Below are 19,375 nucleotides of genomic sequence, written 5' to 3'. Positions count from 1 at the left end.
CAGGTTGTTCTATGTAAAATCAGACATAGCCAAATTGGCGTGGTCCTCGTTTCATAACGCCTCTGCGAATATTTGACTGTGAGATTGGCAGTCGAATCAGGCTCCTTCAATCAAAGCATTGGGTATTCAACTATACGGGGTCACCTCTAGTGTAATGTTTATTTCAACATGTTGCATAGGAAGAGAGCATTAACAGTGCAGTGCATATATGGACTTACTCAAAGTTGTTGCCAATGTTAAGATAACTGCACTCCATATTTTAAATGCCCAAGTTGCCATGATTTTCAGTCTGAACCAGACTTTGAAAAAAAACAAACCATGGACAGCACTACTGCTCTAATCAGCCTTGACTCATTTGAAGGGATTACAACTGTGCCTGTTTATTCCTGAAAGGATTGTGCATCAAAATTCTCAGTCTGGCTGACTCTATTGATGCCAATATGGCAGAGACAGGTGGGTGTGGGAGAGACAGTGAAACAGAGAAGATAGAGTCAGAGAGAACAGGCGTTTACTAACGAATAAAGGAGTAGATGATTTGAGAAATAACTACTACTAATGTGTACCACAGGGGAAATGTATCACTATGGGGATGGTGTGTTTCTACAAATTCAGCTCTTGATTCATACTGAAATAAGTAAGTCCACCAGTGTGGCTAGTGGGAATGTGTTTCATCTATATTACCTCCATCACCAGTATTTACAGTGTGTTCATTCCACTGTTGGTGGTTGGAAAAACCATGTATTTTCTTTATGTTCTAAGCACAAGTGGAATTCTATTAACCTCCAGATTTCAGAGATAAATATCTCAAAACCTGAGGAAGAGACAAAAAACGCCAAGGGCTTTAGTGGAGCTTCAATGTGACAGGACTTGTTTACCCTTTCAAAGCCACAACCTTTCCATAGCATTAACTACAATGTTTTATTAGCCTATACCTAACAACATGTGGGAACCTCAGTCTCTGGTTCCTCCTTCATGCAAACCATCTACCACCGACATCCAAATTCAGTAAAGGAATTTAACACTTGGACTGGAAAAAAAAAACAAAAAAAACATTGCCAGTGAACACAATCATAACCCTGACAGCATGTTCGTCACAACATACTTGGCAAAAGCATTTACTACAGTATATAACTGTCTTTAAAGACTTTGTAGAGCATTACATTTGTTAGATGATAGAATAATTGGAATGTATATGCTTTATAATACAAACAAATCTCTCACTCAATTAGCAAATTACCACATAAGTGACATGGTTTAAGGGAAACAAGGTTTCATATAGTACTATTAATCTTGTGAGCTCCATATGACAAACATGGGAGGCAGTATGGAATTATATGACAATGACCTAAGGCCTATTGTGAATGGGATCCACAGTAGCATGTACTATAAACAACTTGGGTCCCCACACAGAGCTTAGAGGGGTTTAAATCACACAACAGTAGTCAACTACACCTGTAGAATACACACACACACACACACACACACACACCCATGGTCATTTGTTGGAGGGAGGGCAGATGAAAGATTTGCCACTCTGGTCTTTTTTCAGTCTAACAATGCACTGTCTACTGGTGACCATTTGTTTTCAAATGGAGGAACCTGCTACAAGCCACCCACACGCCACCCGGAGACTAGACAGACATACATCTCTGGAACCATACCCAATTAAAGTGCAAGCTCCTCTCCATTTATTTTGTATTCTTTCAACCACCAAAAGCCTCCCTTGTCTTCTCTTTTGACCCTTGTTTCTCTTCCTCTTGTCTTCTTTTTGTCCATAAACCCCCCTGTCCATAACCCCCCCCCCTGTTGTCCCCATTCTTTGTGTAAATCACCTACAAAAGAAGTATCTAGTTGCATTATAATTGGTTCCCAAGCACCCATTCCAAACTATCAGTGCAGCAGCATCTCAACTTGGAAAATAAGATAAGTAGGAAGTATTACAGCCGTTGTGCAAACATGATTAACGACATGCTTAGATGTGGTACTTAATATTTGGAGGTGGGGAGTGTGCCTGGGGGCAGCTGTGAGACTCTTGAGATAATGAAAAGAGCATGCCAGATATACAGCTGCCACCGAATGGACAATTAGGTACAACAAGGTTAGGCGAAAAAAGAGGGTAAATAAAAAGTAAACACTGAGGAGGGATTCTTGGAGGATTCTTGGGTTAGTACGTTGTTACTATGTAGAGCTGTAATAATGCATTTGACCCTTTTGTTTTCTTAAAATGCTAAAACCTTCGCTGGTTGGGGACATAAAGGTTCTGCACACAATACTCAAGTGGCTATGTGGAAACATTTGAGCATGCTGCTACAGAGAGTCTCCCACAAGAATGTGTCCCAGCATCAATATCCAATGGTCTTACTTTAAGATTTATAAAACTGTTAGTATGTTTTTTATTTCTTAGTTTTATTTGTAAGGGACAAGTACAGAGAAACAGGGATCCAGGGTACAAGCGGCCGAAATGGGTTTCCTCAGAAGGGTAGCTGGCGTCTCCCTTAGAGATAGGGTGAGAAGCTCAGTTATCCGTGAGGAGCTCGGAGTAGAGCCGCTGCTCCTTTGCGTCGAAAGGAGCCAGTTGAGGTGGTTCGGGCATCTGGTAAGGATGCCCCCTGGGCGCCTCCCTAGGGAGGTGTTCCAGGCACGTCCAGCTGGGAGGAGGCCTCGGGGGAGACCCAGGACTAGGTGGAGGGATTATATCTCTAACCTGGCCTGGGAACGCCTCGGGATCCCCCAGTCGGAGCTGGTTAATGTGGCCCGGGAAAGGGAAGTTTGGGGTCCCCTGCTGGAGCTGCTACCCCCGCGACCCGACCCCAGATAAGCGGATGAAGATGGATGGATGGATGGAAGTACAGAGAAACATTGACAGTTGCAGAGGCAGTGTTCAATGTATTGTTTACGTGTATTAGCTAAAGCTAATTTCCAACACCAGTCCCTTGATGGGCATAAATAGTTCAAATAAACATAAAATGAATAAAAATGAAAATGAATAAAACTTAAACAATTGTGTCACCATTTATGACAGCTTTTGTTTCATTAATGCAGCTAAAACAGAGAGATATGAAAATGGAGACAAACAGCTTGTGTTAATAGTGTCTGATTCAGGCCTAGAATATTACAGGCCACAGTTACCCTAGTTAGGGATAGGGAACCTGGTTCCAGACCTCTGAATTATTGCTAACATCTCAGATTTCTTCAGTGATTCAAATAGGTCTGGAGTTGTGCTCATTGATGGCTGTTTCCCCAGTCGACGAAAAACCGAGTAAATTACTGCATTTCCACTTATCGGCTTTACGCTCAATTTGTGCATAAGGAAACCTGAGTGAAAACGCTTGTAATTCAATAATGCACTGTGCCTAAGGTGGAGAAGTTGGTGTATCATTAAAAGCAAAATGCAACACAGTACAATGGAAACAGACTTGGCGTCACAGACGGACAGGGGCCTCCTCCAGACGTTCCCAGTTCAACCGCGCTACCCGTTTGGGCTTACTAGGTCTGTTCAGAGTCTTCACCCACCCCCTAAACCAACTCACCACCAGATGGTGATCGGTTGACAGCTCCGCCCCTCTCTTCACCCGAGGATTTATATATCTGTAGTAATGCAGGGACATTTCAAGGCTTGTCAACATGTACAGGTAGCAATTGAAATGTCTGACATTAGTATTAAAGACCTCTCCAGTCCCCTCTCATTCAGCTCCGCAAAATGTATGCTGAATTGTCTATTTTACAAATATTAGTTGTGCTTTGGGTGGTTGACAGTGGACAGTTATGGCATGTGGCTATGGATCCTCATCAGGATAGGGAAATCAACTTGCCAATCTCCTGCCAACCTCCTGCCGACTGTGCTAGCCTAGGCTCGCTAGCAAGCTGGCTGGTGAAGTTTTTAAATGTAAACATCAGAGTAAACGGGAGTGGGGGAGGGAAAAGGTGGAGAAGATGAGCTCAAGCTAGTCAGACCATCTCTGAGGCCATCTCATGACTAAGAGCCACTCATCGGGATAGTGAAATCAACTCACCAGTTTCCTGCTGACTCTGCTAGCCTGGCCGGTCAAAGTTTTCAAATGTATACCTCAGAGAAAAGGTGAAGATGTCTATCTGCTATGTCCTATGGCTACGATCCCAACTACGTGGACAAGAAAGCTCATCTCTGCCAAAAACCAAATCCATTAAATAATCCTCTTGTGACTGAATTGTTGTATGTCCAAAATGTCAAGAGCCAAGCCAGCTTTCAGACAGAACACTGTAAAATGTGCAGGGGGGGTTGATGCGCCATCAATTGAAGTGGGCATATGGAGCAATATAGAGGCAATTACCACTCTAGGTCGAAAAACTGAATTGAAAAATCATCCTCGGGCAATAATGAGAAAGCCAATCAGTAAGTTTTCTTTCCTACAGCAGTATTTACAGCACCACTAATGAAGCCAACTACATTGGGTATATATGAGCGGTAAGAGTGACATCTGAGCGTAAAGTTTATATAAACCATATTGCTTAAAGAAGAAAGTATTGGAGCTGCTGCTACAAGTATGAACAGCTTAACACAAAGTCTGACAGAATGAATGAACTTGATAGAAAAGGCAGAGCAGTAGTTTCAGTAGTTTCATGTATGTGCACACAGAGTTCTTTCATTTTTCTGTTAAAGATATTTCATGAAAGAACATCAAAAGTTACTTTCTCTGTCTTTTTTCTTCCTCTCTTTATATGGCTTTGGCAGAGGCTGTCTGTAGCTTCATTACAGCTTAATGCCACAGGTAGACTGGGCCATTCCTACTAATTAGTTAGTTTATGGTAGAGCTGGGGAATAAAGGGACATTGTGCTGCACGATCTGTTCACTCGTGACCGAGGATGAGTGATCTAAAGACACAAATAAAAATACTACATAGCATGACATGAAGAGACAAAGAGAGAAGACAGAGAAGAAGTAAGAGGCAGATCTTAATGAGGAAAATGAGAGGGTTGAGAGATACAATGCTTGCTGCTGATGAGGAGATTAAGAAGTGACGGAAGGAGAGGGAGCAAGGTTGGGAGAGAGATGTAGTGTTTAAGGGAGAAGGGGAAGAACAAAAAAAGAAGGAGGCGGTGGTGGATGCGGAGGAAGGACATGAGAGAAAGTGAGGATGAGGTGTGTTTTTTTTTTCAAAAAGGCAAAAGTTTTCAAAGTTTAAAGAGATGTTGAGAGTTGGGGAAAAGATGTCTGAGATGGTTGAACATATCTGCAAAACACCCCCAGGTTGGAATAAAGAGACAGTTTGGGGGTCTGAATCATAGCGCTGCTATACGCAATCAGTAGAATGGCCATTGCAGATTGTGTGTGAATGTGAAGTGTGGGATGGGGTGAGAGTGAAGTAAGTTTTATTTAGATCATATTGAGAGTGGCTTCCTCCCCCTCTCACAGAATGGGTGACATACTTTACAGTCAAAGTCTCCCCATTTCTTGTGATTATGTTTCTCACATAATTATGTTTCTCACATTACTGTGTTAACTATTGTGTCAATCTGTGAAATGAAAGCAGAGCACAAAGAGAGCGTGAGGAGAACAAGGAGCCAAAGAGAGAAAAGTGAAGCAAAATCAGGAACATTGATGGAGCTAAAATAAATGTGGTATGGGTTAAAAGGTCAAAATGATGTTTCCTAATATTGGGGCAGCACAGCTGGTAAAATCTGGGTACGGAATTATATAATATAAATAGATTTAAAGTCTACAATATATTATAAAATTGTTCGTAAAAGTAGTTTTGGGGACAATGACATGGCTGGATAGCTAGCTTGTCTTGTTGTTCAACATACTGTCAGGTTATTTTTACTGATTGCCAACTGTACACAATGTTATTGACTTTGGATCTTGCTAGCATAGCGTTAGCTTTCTGGCTCGTAGCTGAGCGGACTAGAAATATATCCCGCTGCTAAGGGAGGCAAGTCGTATCTAAGGTCCTTCCTATTTCCGGGTGGAGTGAACAACATTTGCATTGCATAAAAACCTTATAGGATGGGAATGATTGTTCCAGGTATTAGTCAAACCGTCATGCGTAACAGGGAAATTAAGTTATTGTTTGTTTGTAAAAACTTTAGATTTCGATTGTAAAACAATCAATTAAAACAATAATACCAGGTATTAGTCAAACCGTCATGCGTAACCAGGGAAATGAAGTTATTGTTTGTAAAAACTTTAGATTTCGATTGTAAAACAAACAAGTAAGGGTGTATTCACACCCTTACTCAGTGTACCTATGTGCTGCAATAGCAGCAATCGGCAGAATGACTATTATCCTGCATACTTATTGTTATTATTCCGCCACATTTTTGTCCCGCTACTAGTCACAGAGCGTTGCCAACACATGCACTCAAAATACATCAAAACATGTGTAATGACTGGAAATTGTGTGCTATCATTTGAATAAGAGATTTGCCGCACGGTTTTTACGAAATCGGCAAAAAGGCGTCGCAAAATTTCCTGTAGACTTTAATGGGAAATCTTTGGGAAATAGCTTAACATAGCTCAAAACAACCCCTCTTTGGGGCCATACTGTATCGCCATACTTTAATGTAGAAAAATAATTACAAGTTTAAACCGAAGACAAGACTTTGGCCTTTATTGGACTGAATGGGCATTCTGATATCAAGCACGGTTTCTACCAAATCATAGTATATGTATGTATGTTGAGAGCTAGAGGGGAAGACAGAGGGGGGAGCTGCAGTACGATTCTATGAAATTTTTACAAACAAATTGCTCTCTCCCCTACAGTTTTCACTCTTCATACATCATGGTTAGTTAAAATGTAGGACATTTTGCAGACATGTAACTATGGAATCCACCGGACTTAAACTTTTGGCTCTGTTCATACCAACTGCCGATAGAAACAATGAAAAAACATATCTGGAAGGACGCAGACGGTTCCCTGTTTGTTACCTGCTCTGTCACATATATTTGATACCACAAACATAAAAACACATTAATGCATTCGCCAGACTTTTATCTCTCTGGTGATGATAATATTTTGCCGTTTGGACCCACGTTTTTGAATTACAGAACAAACATAAGAGGTATAATTATCATTAAATGGACATGTTTGACCCATGGAAGATATTGTCACCCCCTCCCTCCTCTACTCCCTCACTTAATATGTCTAGTTAGTCTCTATATATCTGCAATATGTTGCACTAATGGCATTAGTAGTGGAAGTAGTAGCAGTCATCTGTCTGGTGACACTTTGTACATCGGAGGTATGATGCCATTATAGAAGCAGCTGTTATTATAGTAGTAGCTAGTTGTAATGGTTCTACTACTAATGGTAATAGTAGTGCAAGTAGTTTATTAGTAGTGGTAGTAGTTTACGTAGTACTAGCAGCTTTCTAAAGATGTTTCCAAACGTCTCCATTACCACCAAACTACTATTAAAGTAGATGGGGGCAGTCGGCATGTGGAAGGAAGGCTGGGTCACCTTATTCCGTTCCACAACCACAAAAAAGTCCAGGCCAATCCCTAATAAACAGGCCTCTTCCTTAGGGTCTGGGAGCAATTTAGGAAGGGATCAAGCACACACTGGGCCAGCTCCCTCATGTAATGTAATCGTATTTCAGGGGGGGCGATGCCACCCCGTGCCCCGCTTCTAGACACGCCCCAGAATGTATCGAGCTTTGATACATAATGCAAAATATGGTGTCAGTTTCTCAGTGACACAGTCTATAGAACATGCACGTTAGCTTTTACAACACAGCTGCTGCCCACACCACAAAACTTCTCTTCACTGCATTTACCATCATAAGTTTACATCAAAAAGATAACATATACATACATATATATATATATATATATATATATATATATATATATATATATATATATCAATGCACGACCCAAAGCATTTACAAGTCATCATGAGTTTTCATCAAAAAAGATAACATATATATTTTAATGCACAACCAAAAGCTCATGAACACATTGAAGTCGGAAGAACGACCATCAGAGAGACACGTGAAACACCACTTAAGACTCACACCATGCTGCCGGTACATACCGGACACTAAAAAGGATTTGTTTGTTCTTTTTCACCAATCACTATGACCCAAAGCTGTCCCAACACACAACACAATAAACACAAATCATAATAAACTAAATACCAATATTGGAAACACATAGTAACAGTGCAGAGATAATATTCATACTAATTTAAAAAAGGTAAAGATAAGAATACTGTTGACCCAGCTGGCCTGACACTGCTGACCCATTCTGGAGCTTCCAGTTGATGCACTTATAGTAGTAAAATTGCAGGCAACCCTCTCCCCTTCTCACTCCCAACTCATAAAATATTGACTCTTGGTCAGTGGCTCTCCGACGCAAAAAATCACCCTTTAGCGTCTGTATGGAACGCACCGGGCATAGCCCCAGCTTGAACGCGGCGCTGTAAAATTACATTAAAAGCAACAACAGTAGTGAGTAGTATCTAACTTTCCCGCTCTTGTGCTGAGTACTAAATAAATTTGCAGCAGTATTAGTACTAGTTGTAGTAGGAGTAGCAGTCACATTGCTTGATGCACTAGCTGTGTTTGAAACCGTTCTGTCATTCATAGTGTTTATTAAATAGTGAACTATATAGGGAACAACCAAACGAGATTTCAGACACCCACTGAAAACATCGTTGCGTCAGTAATACGCAGATTATTTGTGTGGCGGAGGCGGGCGTGCCCAGCATCATGTAAACAAACTGAAACAAACATACTTCTAATACATCCCTGAAACAAAGCGAGCACTCAGGAGAACAGTAAAAGTTTTTTTTATATATATATAGTCCGCTCCATTTTTCCTTTTCAGTTTTCACAATGCTTCTGCTTTTTCTTGTCCTCCAGGAAAACATGACCACATTGCACTGTGGTATATACGGGAGTAGGTACATTGTATGTACACTCAAATTAGCTGTGCATTTTGGGTATTTTAAAGTGGAAAGTGAATGAAATTAACCACGAAGAATTCGAACACCACTACAAAATGGTGAACACACTATACAGTGCACTATTTCCTTGATAGGGATCAGTTTCAAACACAGCTACTATACATCCGTGGTGAGTTGTAGTGATGTTAGCAGTCATAGTAGTGCTATCAGCTAGCAGCAGTAGTATTACTTACTCTCTGTATATCTGAAGTGAGTTGCAGCAGGGTTGGAGAAGCTGTAGCTCGTAGTGTCTCAGTCCCTCTAACCGGATAGTTCAGACTGACGTAGGCCACTGCACTGCTCTGCAGGACAACACTGTTATCCTAAAGGGAACACACACACACACACACACACAAACACAGGTTATCATCATTACACTTCCAATGATATTCATAACAGTACAATTCTTGTCATCACACTTGTCGCATTATCAACATAATCATTATCTAAAGTCCACAGAAAGAGTCCTTTCCCGTACTTAGGATTACGTTATTGTCCTTGGTAGTCGTTTTTTGTCTTCTACTGTTGTTTGTAATGTAATGTAATCTTCATCTTTTAATGTAGCAATCGGATTAAAACCTACATTTTAATCTAATTTGACAGTTTTATGAAGTATACATAAGAATCCAAGACTGTTGCACAAAGAGGACGTCTCATCCCTCTAAAACACATTTCCTCGTTTCCTCTCCCCTCCCATGATTCCCTCGCGTCTCTCCCGTGCTTCCTTGGTGGGAGGGACTAAGACGCGAGAAAGGGAGGCAAGTGGAGGAGCCGGGGTACAATTTAAGGGACATGAGATGCAGCTCAAGTACGACAACAAACTGACACCAGACAAAGTGAGCACACAGACTGAATACACAAGGCAACAAGGATTGTAACGAGAGACAGGTGACCTGAGGGCTGATGCACAGGTGAAACACTTCAGGGCGGGGCAGACAATCATAAAGGCGGTAAAACCAAAACACACAACACAGGAAGTCAAACAAGACATGGTACATGGGAAGTGACCCTACAAAATAAAACAGGAAACTAAACAAAACCCAGGATCATGACAATCTTCACGTTTAGTATTTGGCTGCTAGCTGACTAACTTCTGAAAAGACCCAGCAGTAGCATATGCCGGAGAAAGAACATTTTTTCTGAACAAATGAAAAGGTTTCTCTGTGTATGGTGATCCTTATATAGCCACAACCTTTGACCCTTACGCTGACATTTAATAAAACAGATGTTCTAGTGCTTGCTGACCTTTCCCCACTCATAGGACCCGATGTTCCCCAGGGCTGAGCCTCCCCATGAGCAAAACACAGTGGTACGGTCTGGCACCCATCCTTGTTTGGTCTGCTCTGTCAGCGCCGCGATGAGCTGATTCATGATGGCTGAAGCCCCGCCTCCCTGGTCGCTGTCATGACGACTGCCAACCAGCACATAGCGATCTGCAAAAAGATAAAAAGAGAAGAAAAGGGAAGATTCATTTATGCATTTATTTCTTTGGTTGTAGGTAATTGAATTGCTACTGTACCATATGTATTATATATGTGTATATACAGTCACGTGAAAAAATTAGGACACCCATGCTAAAGTTGACTAAAAAGAGGAATAAAAAAGTAATCTTTTGGAAATTGATCTTAATGCCTTAATTAAAAAATGAGGAAAAATCCAACCTTTAAGGACACCAATTTTGTTTGTGAATGAATAATGTATCGTGGGGGCATAAGTAAGTACACCCCTATGTTAAATTCCTATAGAGGCAGGCAGATTTTTATTTTTAAAGGCCAGTTATTTCATGGATCCAGTATACTATGCATCCTGATAAAGTTCCCTTGGCCTTTGGAATTAAAATAGCCCCACAGCATCACATACCATTCACCATACCTAGAGGTTGGCATGGTTTTATTTCAGTTAGCCTAATAGCTGGTTTGATTTGCATTGAGAGATGATTTTATGAAAAGTACCCCATGCCAATCTCTAGGTATGGTGAAGGGTATGTGATGATGAGGGGCTATTTTAATTCCAAAGGCCAAGGGAACTTTATCAGGATGCATAGTATCCTGGATCCATGAAATAACTGGCCTTTAAAAAGCATTGTGAAAACTGAAAAAAATCTGCCTGCCTCCATGGGAATTTAACATAGGGGTGTACTTACTTATGCCCCCTGTATTTTAAGGAAGAACATTTATTTATTTATTTACAATACATTATTCATTCACAAAGAAAATTGGTGTCCTTGAAGATTGGATTTTTCTCATTTTTTTAATTAAGGCATTAAGATCAATTTGCAAAAGATGATTGTTTTATTCTTCTTTTTAGTCAACTTTAGCATGGGTGTGATTTTTTTCACATGACTGTATAGGCCACATATGTCCACATTTAATAAATCAAAAACTACAGTTACAAGCATAACAAGCTGGTATTACTGAGCAGTCATGAGGGTTCTAGATTGCAGTTTTAGTCGAAGCAGATGTAGTGCTGCCGTCCCATGAAAAGTGCAGGGGATGTTGTGTGGAGCACTTTAACCCTCTGATGACAAAAGACGCCAGAGTCCAAATGATGTTAGACAAAACTCCTACTCAAAAAGCGATATTACAAAATTTCATTTTAGACATTTATTTACCATTTTATTCACATATTACGCTAATTTTGTGAACCCAAGACTATTGTAATTATAGAAATTATAGAGAAATATTTCTGATTTAGGGCCAAATTATTTTTTTATACATTGCTCTGGAACAATTTTGTACAGAAAGCTGAGATAGTTCTGAACATTTTGATATGAAAAACATGGGGATCAGGTTATATCTAAAAATGCCCTTAGACCTCAGAGGGTGGATGTTGTTGAAGCAGATCATCATGGTGGACCCTAATGGTCCAAGATGCTTTTTTTTTTTTTTAGAGCACATTGATTTGCTATGTGTAAGAAAAGTCATTTGGACTTACGATGTGAGTGGCGTTGCATTTGGCGTTGCATTTGAAAAATCTGTAATCGAATTACAGCGCCACCATGTGGCCGATTGAGCTTATATTTCTTGGGAACCTAATACACATCACTTCCAGTCATTGGGCCAAGTTTCGTGTTTCTGCCTCATACCAGCTCACAGCGATTTGAGACAAACCGGAGCAAAAACAATAGGGTTCTACCCCTTCTGGGTTTAACCCCTAATAAAACCTACAGCCTCACACTACGTACTCTCCTACAACATTCACTAGTGAAATGGATTGAGACTATTTTTCTTCACCAAGTACATCATTTCAATAATATTCTAAATTCATCGTCATTCATTACTTTTCTGGATAAATGTAAATGGACTGCATTTATATAGCGCATTTCTAGTCTTAATGACTACTCAAAGTGTGCAGTTACACAGTGCAGGCACCGTTCACCATTCACTCACATATTCATACACTGGTGGCTGAGGCTACCATACAAGGTACATAAGATTTAATTACACAAGACAAAAGTGAGGTTTTCCTAGGAAACACACTCACCCACGTTCACACACAGACACACACAAACATGAATGCTCCAGGCTTCTTTGTATGCCTTACATTTTCTACAAAGACAGTGTTGGGTATGGATGCACAAAGCAGCTTCCTGCAGGCAAAGAGAAGAACAGAGCAAAGCTCATCACTCCAACACAAAGCACTGATGACTCTGTTTGAGAAAAGAGGTGCTTAGAGAAGCCTGCTAGCTTAGCCGAATAATCTGACAACATATTATTGCACTGAGAGCAGCTTCCAGGGTAAATCAACCATTACTGTAAAATGCATCAAATCAGTCACATGTGAAAGCACAATTTGCTTAATTTAATTGCATATGTTCTTTCATGGGTATGCTTATTGCTCAGGATTCACACATTGAAGTTTAAATAAAGCATTTATATCCTAGCAAACCAAAATGCATCACTGCAATCAGGCTGTTTTCATGAACCATTTGTACAAAAGACTATATAAAGCAATGCACTGCAATTTATAAGCAACCCACATATTTTTTTGCTGTATGCACTACAGTGACTGCCGCTGTATAAGAAAGTTATACAAACCTCATGGGGAGGTCAGGTCGATGGATGGATCATAAAACACAGCGCTTTCAAGCCATGGAGCGGAGTTTAGCTTCCTGAGGAAAACAAATAATTTCACCCAGGAAACACATGTCCTTGTCCAGGGAATGATTTGATCCAAACCACACTCTTTTTCCTAATCTTAACTAGTCGTTTTGGTGCCTAAACTTAACTGTCGTCGCAACATTACACTCACTTTTTGTCGCCTAAACTGTAACGTCCGACGAAACAACCGGCAACTCGCGGTGGCCTGTACCCGGTTTAAAGTAATCTTTTATCGAGTTAACTCAACTACCAACTGCCGCTGATACAGCAACATTTCCCAGAGCTATGTAGCTGCCTACCAGTAACCTGTTCTCGGGTAAACTGAAATAGCAACTGCCGCTGATTCGGTGACATTTTACGGAGCTCTGTAGCCGGCGTCACGGACCAGCCGGTGGTCGCCTATTTTCGTACGATTTCATACATATCGGTGTGCATACATTTTCGTACGATAGTGTTCATGAGAATGCATTGCTACAATCCACACGAGAACTTTCACTCTGCTTATTGGTCAGAGCTGTCTAAGGAGGGGGGGAAGTAAGTAAATACAGGAAGAAGGTTGTGTGTTCTGGACTAGTGCATATTTCTGACTAGGTCAAGCTAGCCGTCGCTTGCATCTCCATGGTCAAACCAGCTCATTTTATTCATTAATTCATCATTTTCCAGACATTGCTTCGCAAGCAACATTACTAATGTTGCTTGCTTTACTAACTAAATTTCTCTCTGCTCTGTCTGTGTCTGTTTATCTCCAACTTTAGCAGTGGCTGGTTTGACCACAGAGATGCGAGTGATGGCTAGCTTGATCGCAGTTTATTTCTGAGAGAATCATTGCGATGCAATTCTCCGGCTAGCTGCTTCTGCTACTACTATGCGAGCTGCAACATAATCCCTCATTAGACATTGTATTTTAAAATCTGCACAAGAAATGGATTTGGGATTGGTATACCACAAGAGGAATCTGCACACACGATGGATGGAGTATATATAGCTTTAACTTGTAAGAGGCATGGCCTGATGTAGTTCACTGACTGCTCTAAAGGTAGACTCACTAATGTATCCCCCTGTAATGTAGATTCCATCTGTGACCAGTTCATGATTGATTACCATATGGCATTTTAGCTTTAGCTAACGATAGTTGGTATCACAAATGAAATGTCTCCTCTCCCTGTTACAGCTTTACACCTTCCTCTTATGCTTCTACAGTTAAGATGGAGCTGACAAGCTTATCTCTAAATCATGTAATTTTAATTATCAGACCTTGAAGAGGACCACACAGGTGGGCAGTGTATGAGAGGATGATATGCTGCCAAGTACAACAGTGAAGCTGATACATAAGCAGAGACAGTCTGATAATCAGGATGTTCTGTCAAAGTTAAAACATTGACGGAACATGAAGGGTTCAGTATGCTTCAAACAAACTAGTTTATAGGAGTTTAGAGGGATAATTTGGCTGGACTAATATATCTGCTGATATTAGCTTATTGGACATATATATCGGTATTAGGGTATATATCAGCCAATAAGTAACAAGGAATTGCAATATAGAAATGGCACACTGGGTCGATCAGAGAGCACGGAGAAGATTTTTCAACTGTAAAATGTCTCTGTATATTGATCACACAAAAAAATCAAAGGGATCAAAGGGTGTTTATGTTTTTTAAAAAGTACCATCAGGTGTAGAAGCTATCAGAATTGGATTTTTTTTAACTCCCAAATATCAATATCAGTATCTACTATTATAGATATTATAGGGCTATTGTAGTCAGAACACAGGCAAATGTGTCTATACCTGTTCTGAAATGTCACACCTTAGGTCAGGGCAAAAAGCTTGCCGTCAGAGAGTGGCAAGATGTGATGAATTGTACAAATGGGGATCACACACTTCGCACATACTTTCTCAACTTGGTTGGGCTTGCATGTCAGATTCTTGGTTTTGGGAAGCTACAAAAATTGTTGGATGCAATTTGAGGTTTTTAAATTTGCGAAACACCCCTCTGGTTGGCAAAGGGTGGTAAATGTAAGTCAGCTTGTGTGGTGAAACAGTATTGCACTGCCAAAGAGGTAATAATTTCAAGACTACTAAAAGGGAACCAGGTGAAGCTATCTTTTAAATAGTCTCTTCATGCCACTGCATACACTAATACACAATGAATTAATGATCAGGATTTTGAAGAACAAACAATGGGAACGGAAGCCACAATGAAATAATGGAAAGAAAGCAGCATCATTCAAATATATTATGTGCACCTTAAACATTCCTTCTATAAGCAAACATAATTTTATTTAAGTATTGTTTGCATATAGCAATACCGATCCATGCAAAATGGCCCTCTATATTGTTGTTGTGGGCTGTATGAGTCAAAACCTTTGCAAATGTGCATGAATATTCATTCTGTTTAGGGTCGCGATAAATTAGTGCAGAACAGACATATGATTAAACGCCAAGAACTAGTTAAAACGTCACTACTTCCAGAGATTTGTTGCCCATATTATCTGCTTTAGTGGACCATTATGGCTGCCTAATATCACACTGTAAATCAGCAAGGTAATTTCCCCCAGAGACTGGGCAGGGCAGGTACAGTAGCGACAGATTGCTACATGTTGAGGGTGGGGGATGAGGACGGCTGTGGGGGCAAGGCAAGGGCAAGATAAAGGGTGTCCTCTGCAGAATGACAATTAAAAAAAGGAGAATGGCAGAAACGGCTAAGCAGAAGGGGCTGGGTTGCCATTTAAACATTAAAAAGACATAATATGTTTGGAAATGACCTGAACTGACACTGGACTGGGACTGGGGGGAGGAGACCAATGAAGACAGAAAAAGTAAAAAACCTGATTCATTTAAAACATATCCCAGTATGTCAAAACCTTTAACCTTTCTTGACTGAAAAATCAGTATAATGAATGGGCTAAAATGAAGAAAAAAAGCTCTGCCTTGAAATAAACTAAAAAGAGACAGGGACAGGAAGACAGAGAGAAGTTAGCGTCATACATTGTTTAAAGCTCCACTAATCAATATTTTAAGTAACAATGGACAGAATGACTATGTAATTACAAAGAGGTCACACGTTAAAATGAACCTGCAGAGAATTATCACCTGACTCTACAGGTGTACAGAGCTCTTAAGCATCTTTCAGCTGACTATATTTTGCGTACAGCTCTCAAAATCCACTATCACCAACCATTTTTCAGCAGCAGTACCACTGTACACTTCCTGTCCCGCACCAAATGGCAGAGAATAGCTGGTGAACTTAATATTCTGCATTTCTTTCTTATTTAATTTATTAACTTAACTCCAATAACTGTTTGGTATCTAAGAAGTCAGAAATAGTTCATAAATGCCATTCACAATTGTCCAGAGCAGGGAGACATGTCTTTCTATAATAGAAGACATAAAAGAATGAAATAGAATAGAAAATCTTCACCATTGAAAAGCTAGATTTTAAAATAAGGTCAATGAGTACAATCCATTCTAAAAACTTTTTTTACAAATCAATAAATCAATGATAAAAGTTTAATGGGCCATGGTCATGAGGCTTCTGGTGGATGGAGCCTGGTCAGCCCTCAAGAAGACATGGGATAGGGATCTGAATATTACACTGGATGATGAGTAGTGGGACAGAAATTGTAGGAATATTAAAACTATGTTACGTGATGTAAGGGGGGGGGGTCGGGGGAGGGCTCATTGAGTTCAAGATTATGCATCGTCTCTATTGGACTCTTTTCAGATTGTTTAGACTTGGTTTAAAAGACACACCAAATTGTTGGAAATGTAAGACTGAGGATCTTCTCCGGGAACCATCACCTTATCGTTGTGGAGAGGTTTGTGTGTCCCTATGAACCTGAGGGCTGTGTTGTCTGGAGCTTTGTGCTCCTGGTAGGGTCTCCCAAGGCAAAGTGGTCTCAGGTGAGGGGCTAGACAAAGAATGGTTCAAAAATCCTATGAAAAATCGAGGAAGGGATGAAGTGACCCTGCCCGGAGGAAGCCCGGGGCCCCCGTCTGGAGCCAGGCCCAGATGGAGGGCTCGTCAGCGAGCGTCTGGCCGGGCACAGCCCGAAAAAGCTACGTGGCGGACATCCCTCCATCCCATGGGCCCACCACCTGTGGGAGGAACCGCTGGGGTCGGGTGCGCTGCCACATGGGTGGCAGTGAAGGTCAGGGGCCTCGACGGACCAGACCCGGGCAGCAGAGGCTGGCTCTGGGGACATGGAATGTCACCTCTCTGTGGGGGAAGGAGCCGGAACTTGTGTGGGAGGTGGAGCGCTACCGGTTAGATCTGGTGGGGCTTACCTCTACGCACAGTCTTGGTTCTGGAACCATACTCCTGGATAGGGGTTGGACTCTTTTCTTCTCCGGAGTTGCCCAGGGTGTGAGGCGCCGGGCGGGTGTGGGGATACTCACAAGCCCCCGGCTGAGCGCCGCTACGTTGGAGTTTAACCCGGTGGACGAGAGGGTCGCCTCCCTACGCCTGCGGGTTGTGGGGGGAAAAACTCTGACTGTTGTTTGTGCATATGCACCAAACAAGAGTTCAGAGTATTCGGCCTTCTTGGAGACCTTGAGTGGAGTCCTGCATGGGGGCTCCAGTCGGGGACTCCATAGTTCTGCTGGGGGGACTTCAACGCGCACGTGGGTAATGATGGAGACACATGGAGAGGCGTGATTGGGAGGAACGGCCTCCCTGATCTAAACCAGAGTGGTTGTTTGTTGTTGGACTTCTGTGCTAGTCATGGATTGTCTATAACGAACACCATGTTCGAACATAGGGATGCTCATAAGTGTACTTGGTACCAGAGCACCCTAGGCCAAAGGTCAATGATCGATTTTATAATCGCTTTCATCTGATCTGAGGCCATATGTTTTGGACACTCGGGTGAAGAGAGGGGCGGAGCTGTCAACCGATCACCATCTGGTGGTGAGTTGGGTCAGGGGTGGGGGAAGACTCTGGACAGACCTGGTAAGCCCAAACGGGTAGTGCAGGTAAATTGGGAATGTCTGGAGGAGGCCCCTGTCCGACAGACTTTCAACTCACACCTCGGGGCGGAGCTTTTCGTGCATCCCTGTGGAGGCTGGGGGCATTGAACCCGAGTGGACAATGTTCAAAGTTTCCATTGCTGAAGCTGCGGTGAGGAGCTGTGGTCTTAGGTGCCTCAAGGGGCGGTAACCCACGAACACCGTGGTGGACACCGGTGGTCAGGGAAGCCGTCCGGATTGAAGAAGGAGTCTTTCCGGGATATGTTATCCCAGACGACTCGGAGGCAGTTGCAAGGTACCGAAGGGGCCCGAAGGGCTGCAGCCTCTGCCGTGAAAGAGGCAAAGCAGCGTGTGTGGGAGAAGTTCGGAGAAGACATGGAGAAGGACTTTCGGTCGGCACCAAGGTACTTCTGGAAAACCGTTCGCCACCTCAGGAGGGGGAAGCGGGGAACCATCCAAGCTGTGTACAGTAAGGATGGGACGCTGTTGACCTCAACTGAGGAGGTAATAGGGCGGTGGAAGGAGCACTTTGAGGAACTCCTAAATCCGACTAATACGCCCTCTATGGTAGAGGCAGAGCTGGAGGATGAGGGGGGATTGGCATCAATTTCCCTGGTGGAGGTTGCTGAGGTAGTTAAACAACTCCACAGTGGCAAAGCCCCAGGAATTGATGAGATCAGTCCAGAAATGCTTAAAGCTCTGGGTGTGGAGGGGTTGTCTTGGTTGACACGCCTCTTCAACATTGCGTGGAAGTCTGGGACGGTGCCTAAGGAGTGGCAGACCGGGTGGTGGTTCCCCTTTTAAAAAGGGGGGACCAGAGGGTGTGTGCCAATTACAGGGGTATCACACTTCTCAGCCTCCCCGGTAAAGTCTACTCCAAGGTGCTGGAAAGGAGGGTTCGGTCGATAGTCGAATCTCAGGTTGAAGAGGAATAATGCGGATTTCGTCCCTGGTCGTGGAACAACGGACCAGATCTTTACTCTGCAAGGATCCTGGAGGGAGCCTGGGAGTATGCCCAACCAGTCTACATGTGTTTTGTGGATCTGGAGAAGGCGTATGACCGGGTGCCCCGGGAGATACTGTGGGAGGTGCTGCGGGAGTACGGGGTGAGGGGGTCCCTTCTCAGGGCCATCCAATCCCTGTACGACCAAAGCGAGAGCTGTGTCCGGGTTCTCGGCAGTAAGTCGGACTGCTTTCAGGTGAGAGTTGGCCTCCGCCAGGGCTGCGCTTGTCACCAATCCTGTTTGTAGTATTTATGGACAGGATATCGAGGCGTAGTCGGGGTGGAGAGGGGTTGCAGTTCGGTGGGCTGGGGATCTCATCGCTGCTTTTTGCAGATGATGTGGTCCTGATGGCATCATCGGCCTGTGACCTTCAGCACTCA

The 19,375-nt window shown here is 42.4% G+C and overlaps 1 protein-coding gene across 1 annotated transcript in view; it reads right to left on the bottom strand.

Moving 5' to 3' along the window:
• Positions 1-10,155: 10,155 nt before the first annotated feature.
• The window catches only part of LOC144523968 (inactive N-acetylated-alpha-linked acidic dipeptidase-like protein 2), a 196,854-nt gene continuing 187,634 nt past the window's right edge, over positions 10,156-19,375 (bottom strand). The window contains exon 8 of the mRNA XM_078259939.1: positions 10,156-10,358. Within this exon, the coding sequence (XP_078116065.1) occupies positions 10,156-10,358 (203 nt within the window). The remainder of the gene's footprint in view (positions 10,359-19,375) is intronic.

Source organism: Sander vitreus, chromosome 9 (assembly GCF_031162955.1).
Source record: "Sander vitreus isolate 19-12246 chromosome 9, sanVit1, whole genome shotgun sequence".
NCBI classification, from domain to species: Eukaryota; Metazoa; Chordata; class Actinopteri; order Perciformes; family Percidae; genus Sander; species Sander vitreus.
Note: the sequence above shows the minus strand (reverse complement) of the source record. Positions and strands in the feature narration are given on the sequence as shown.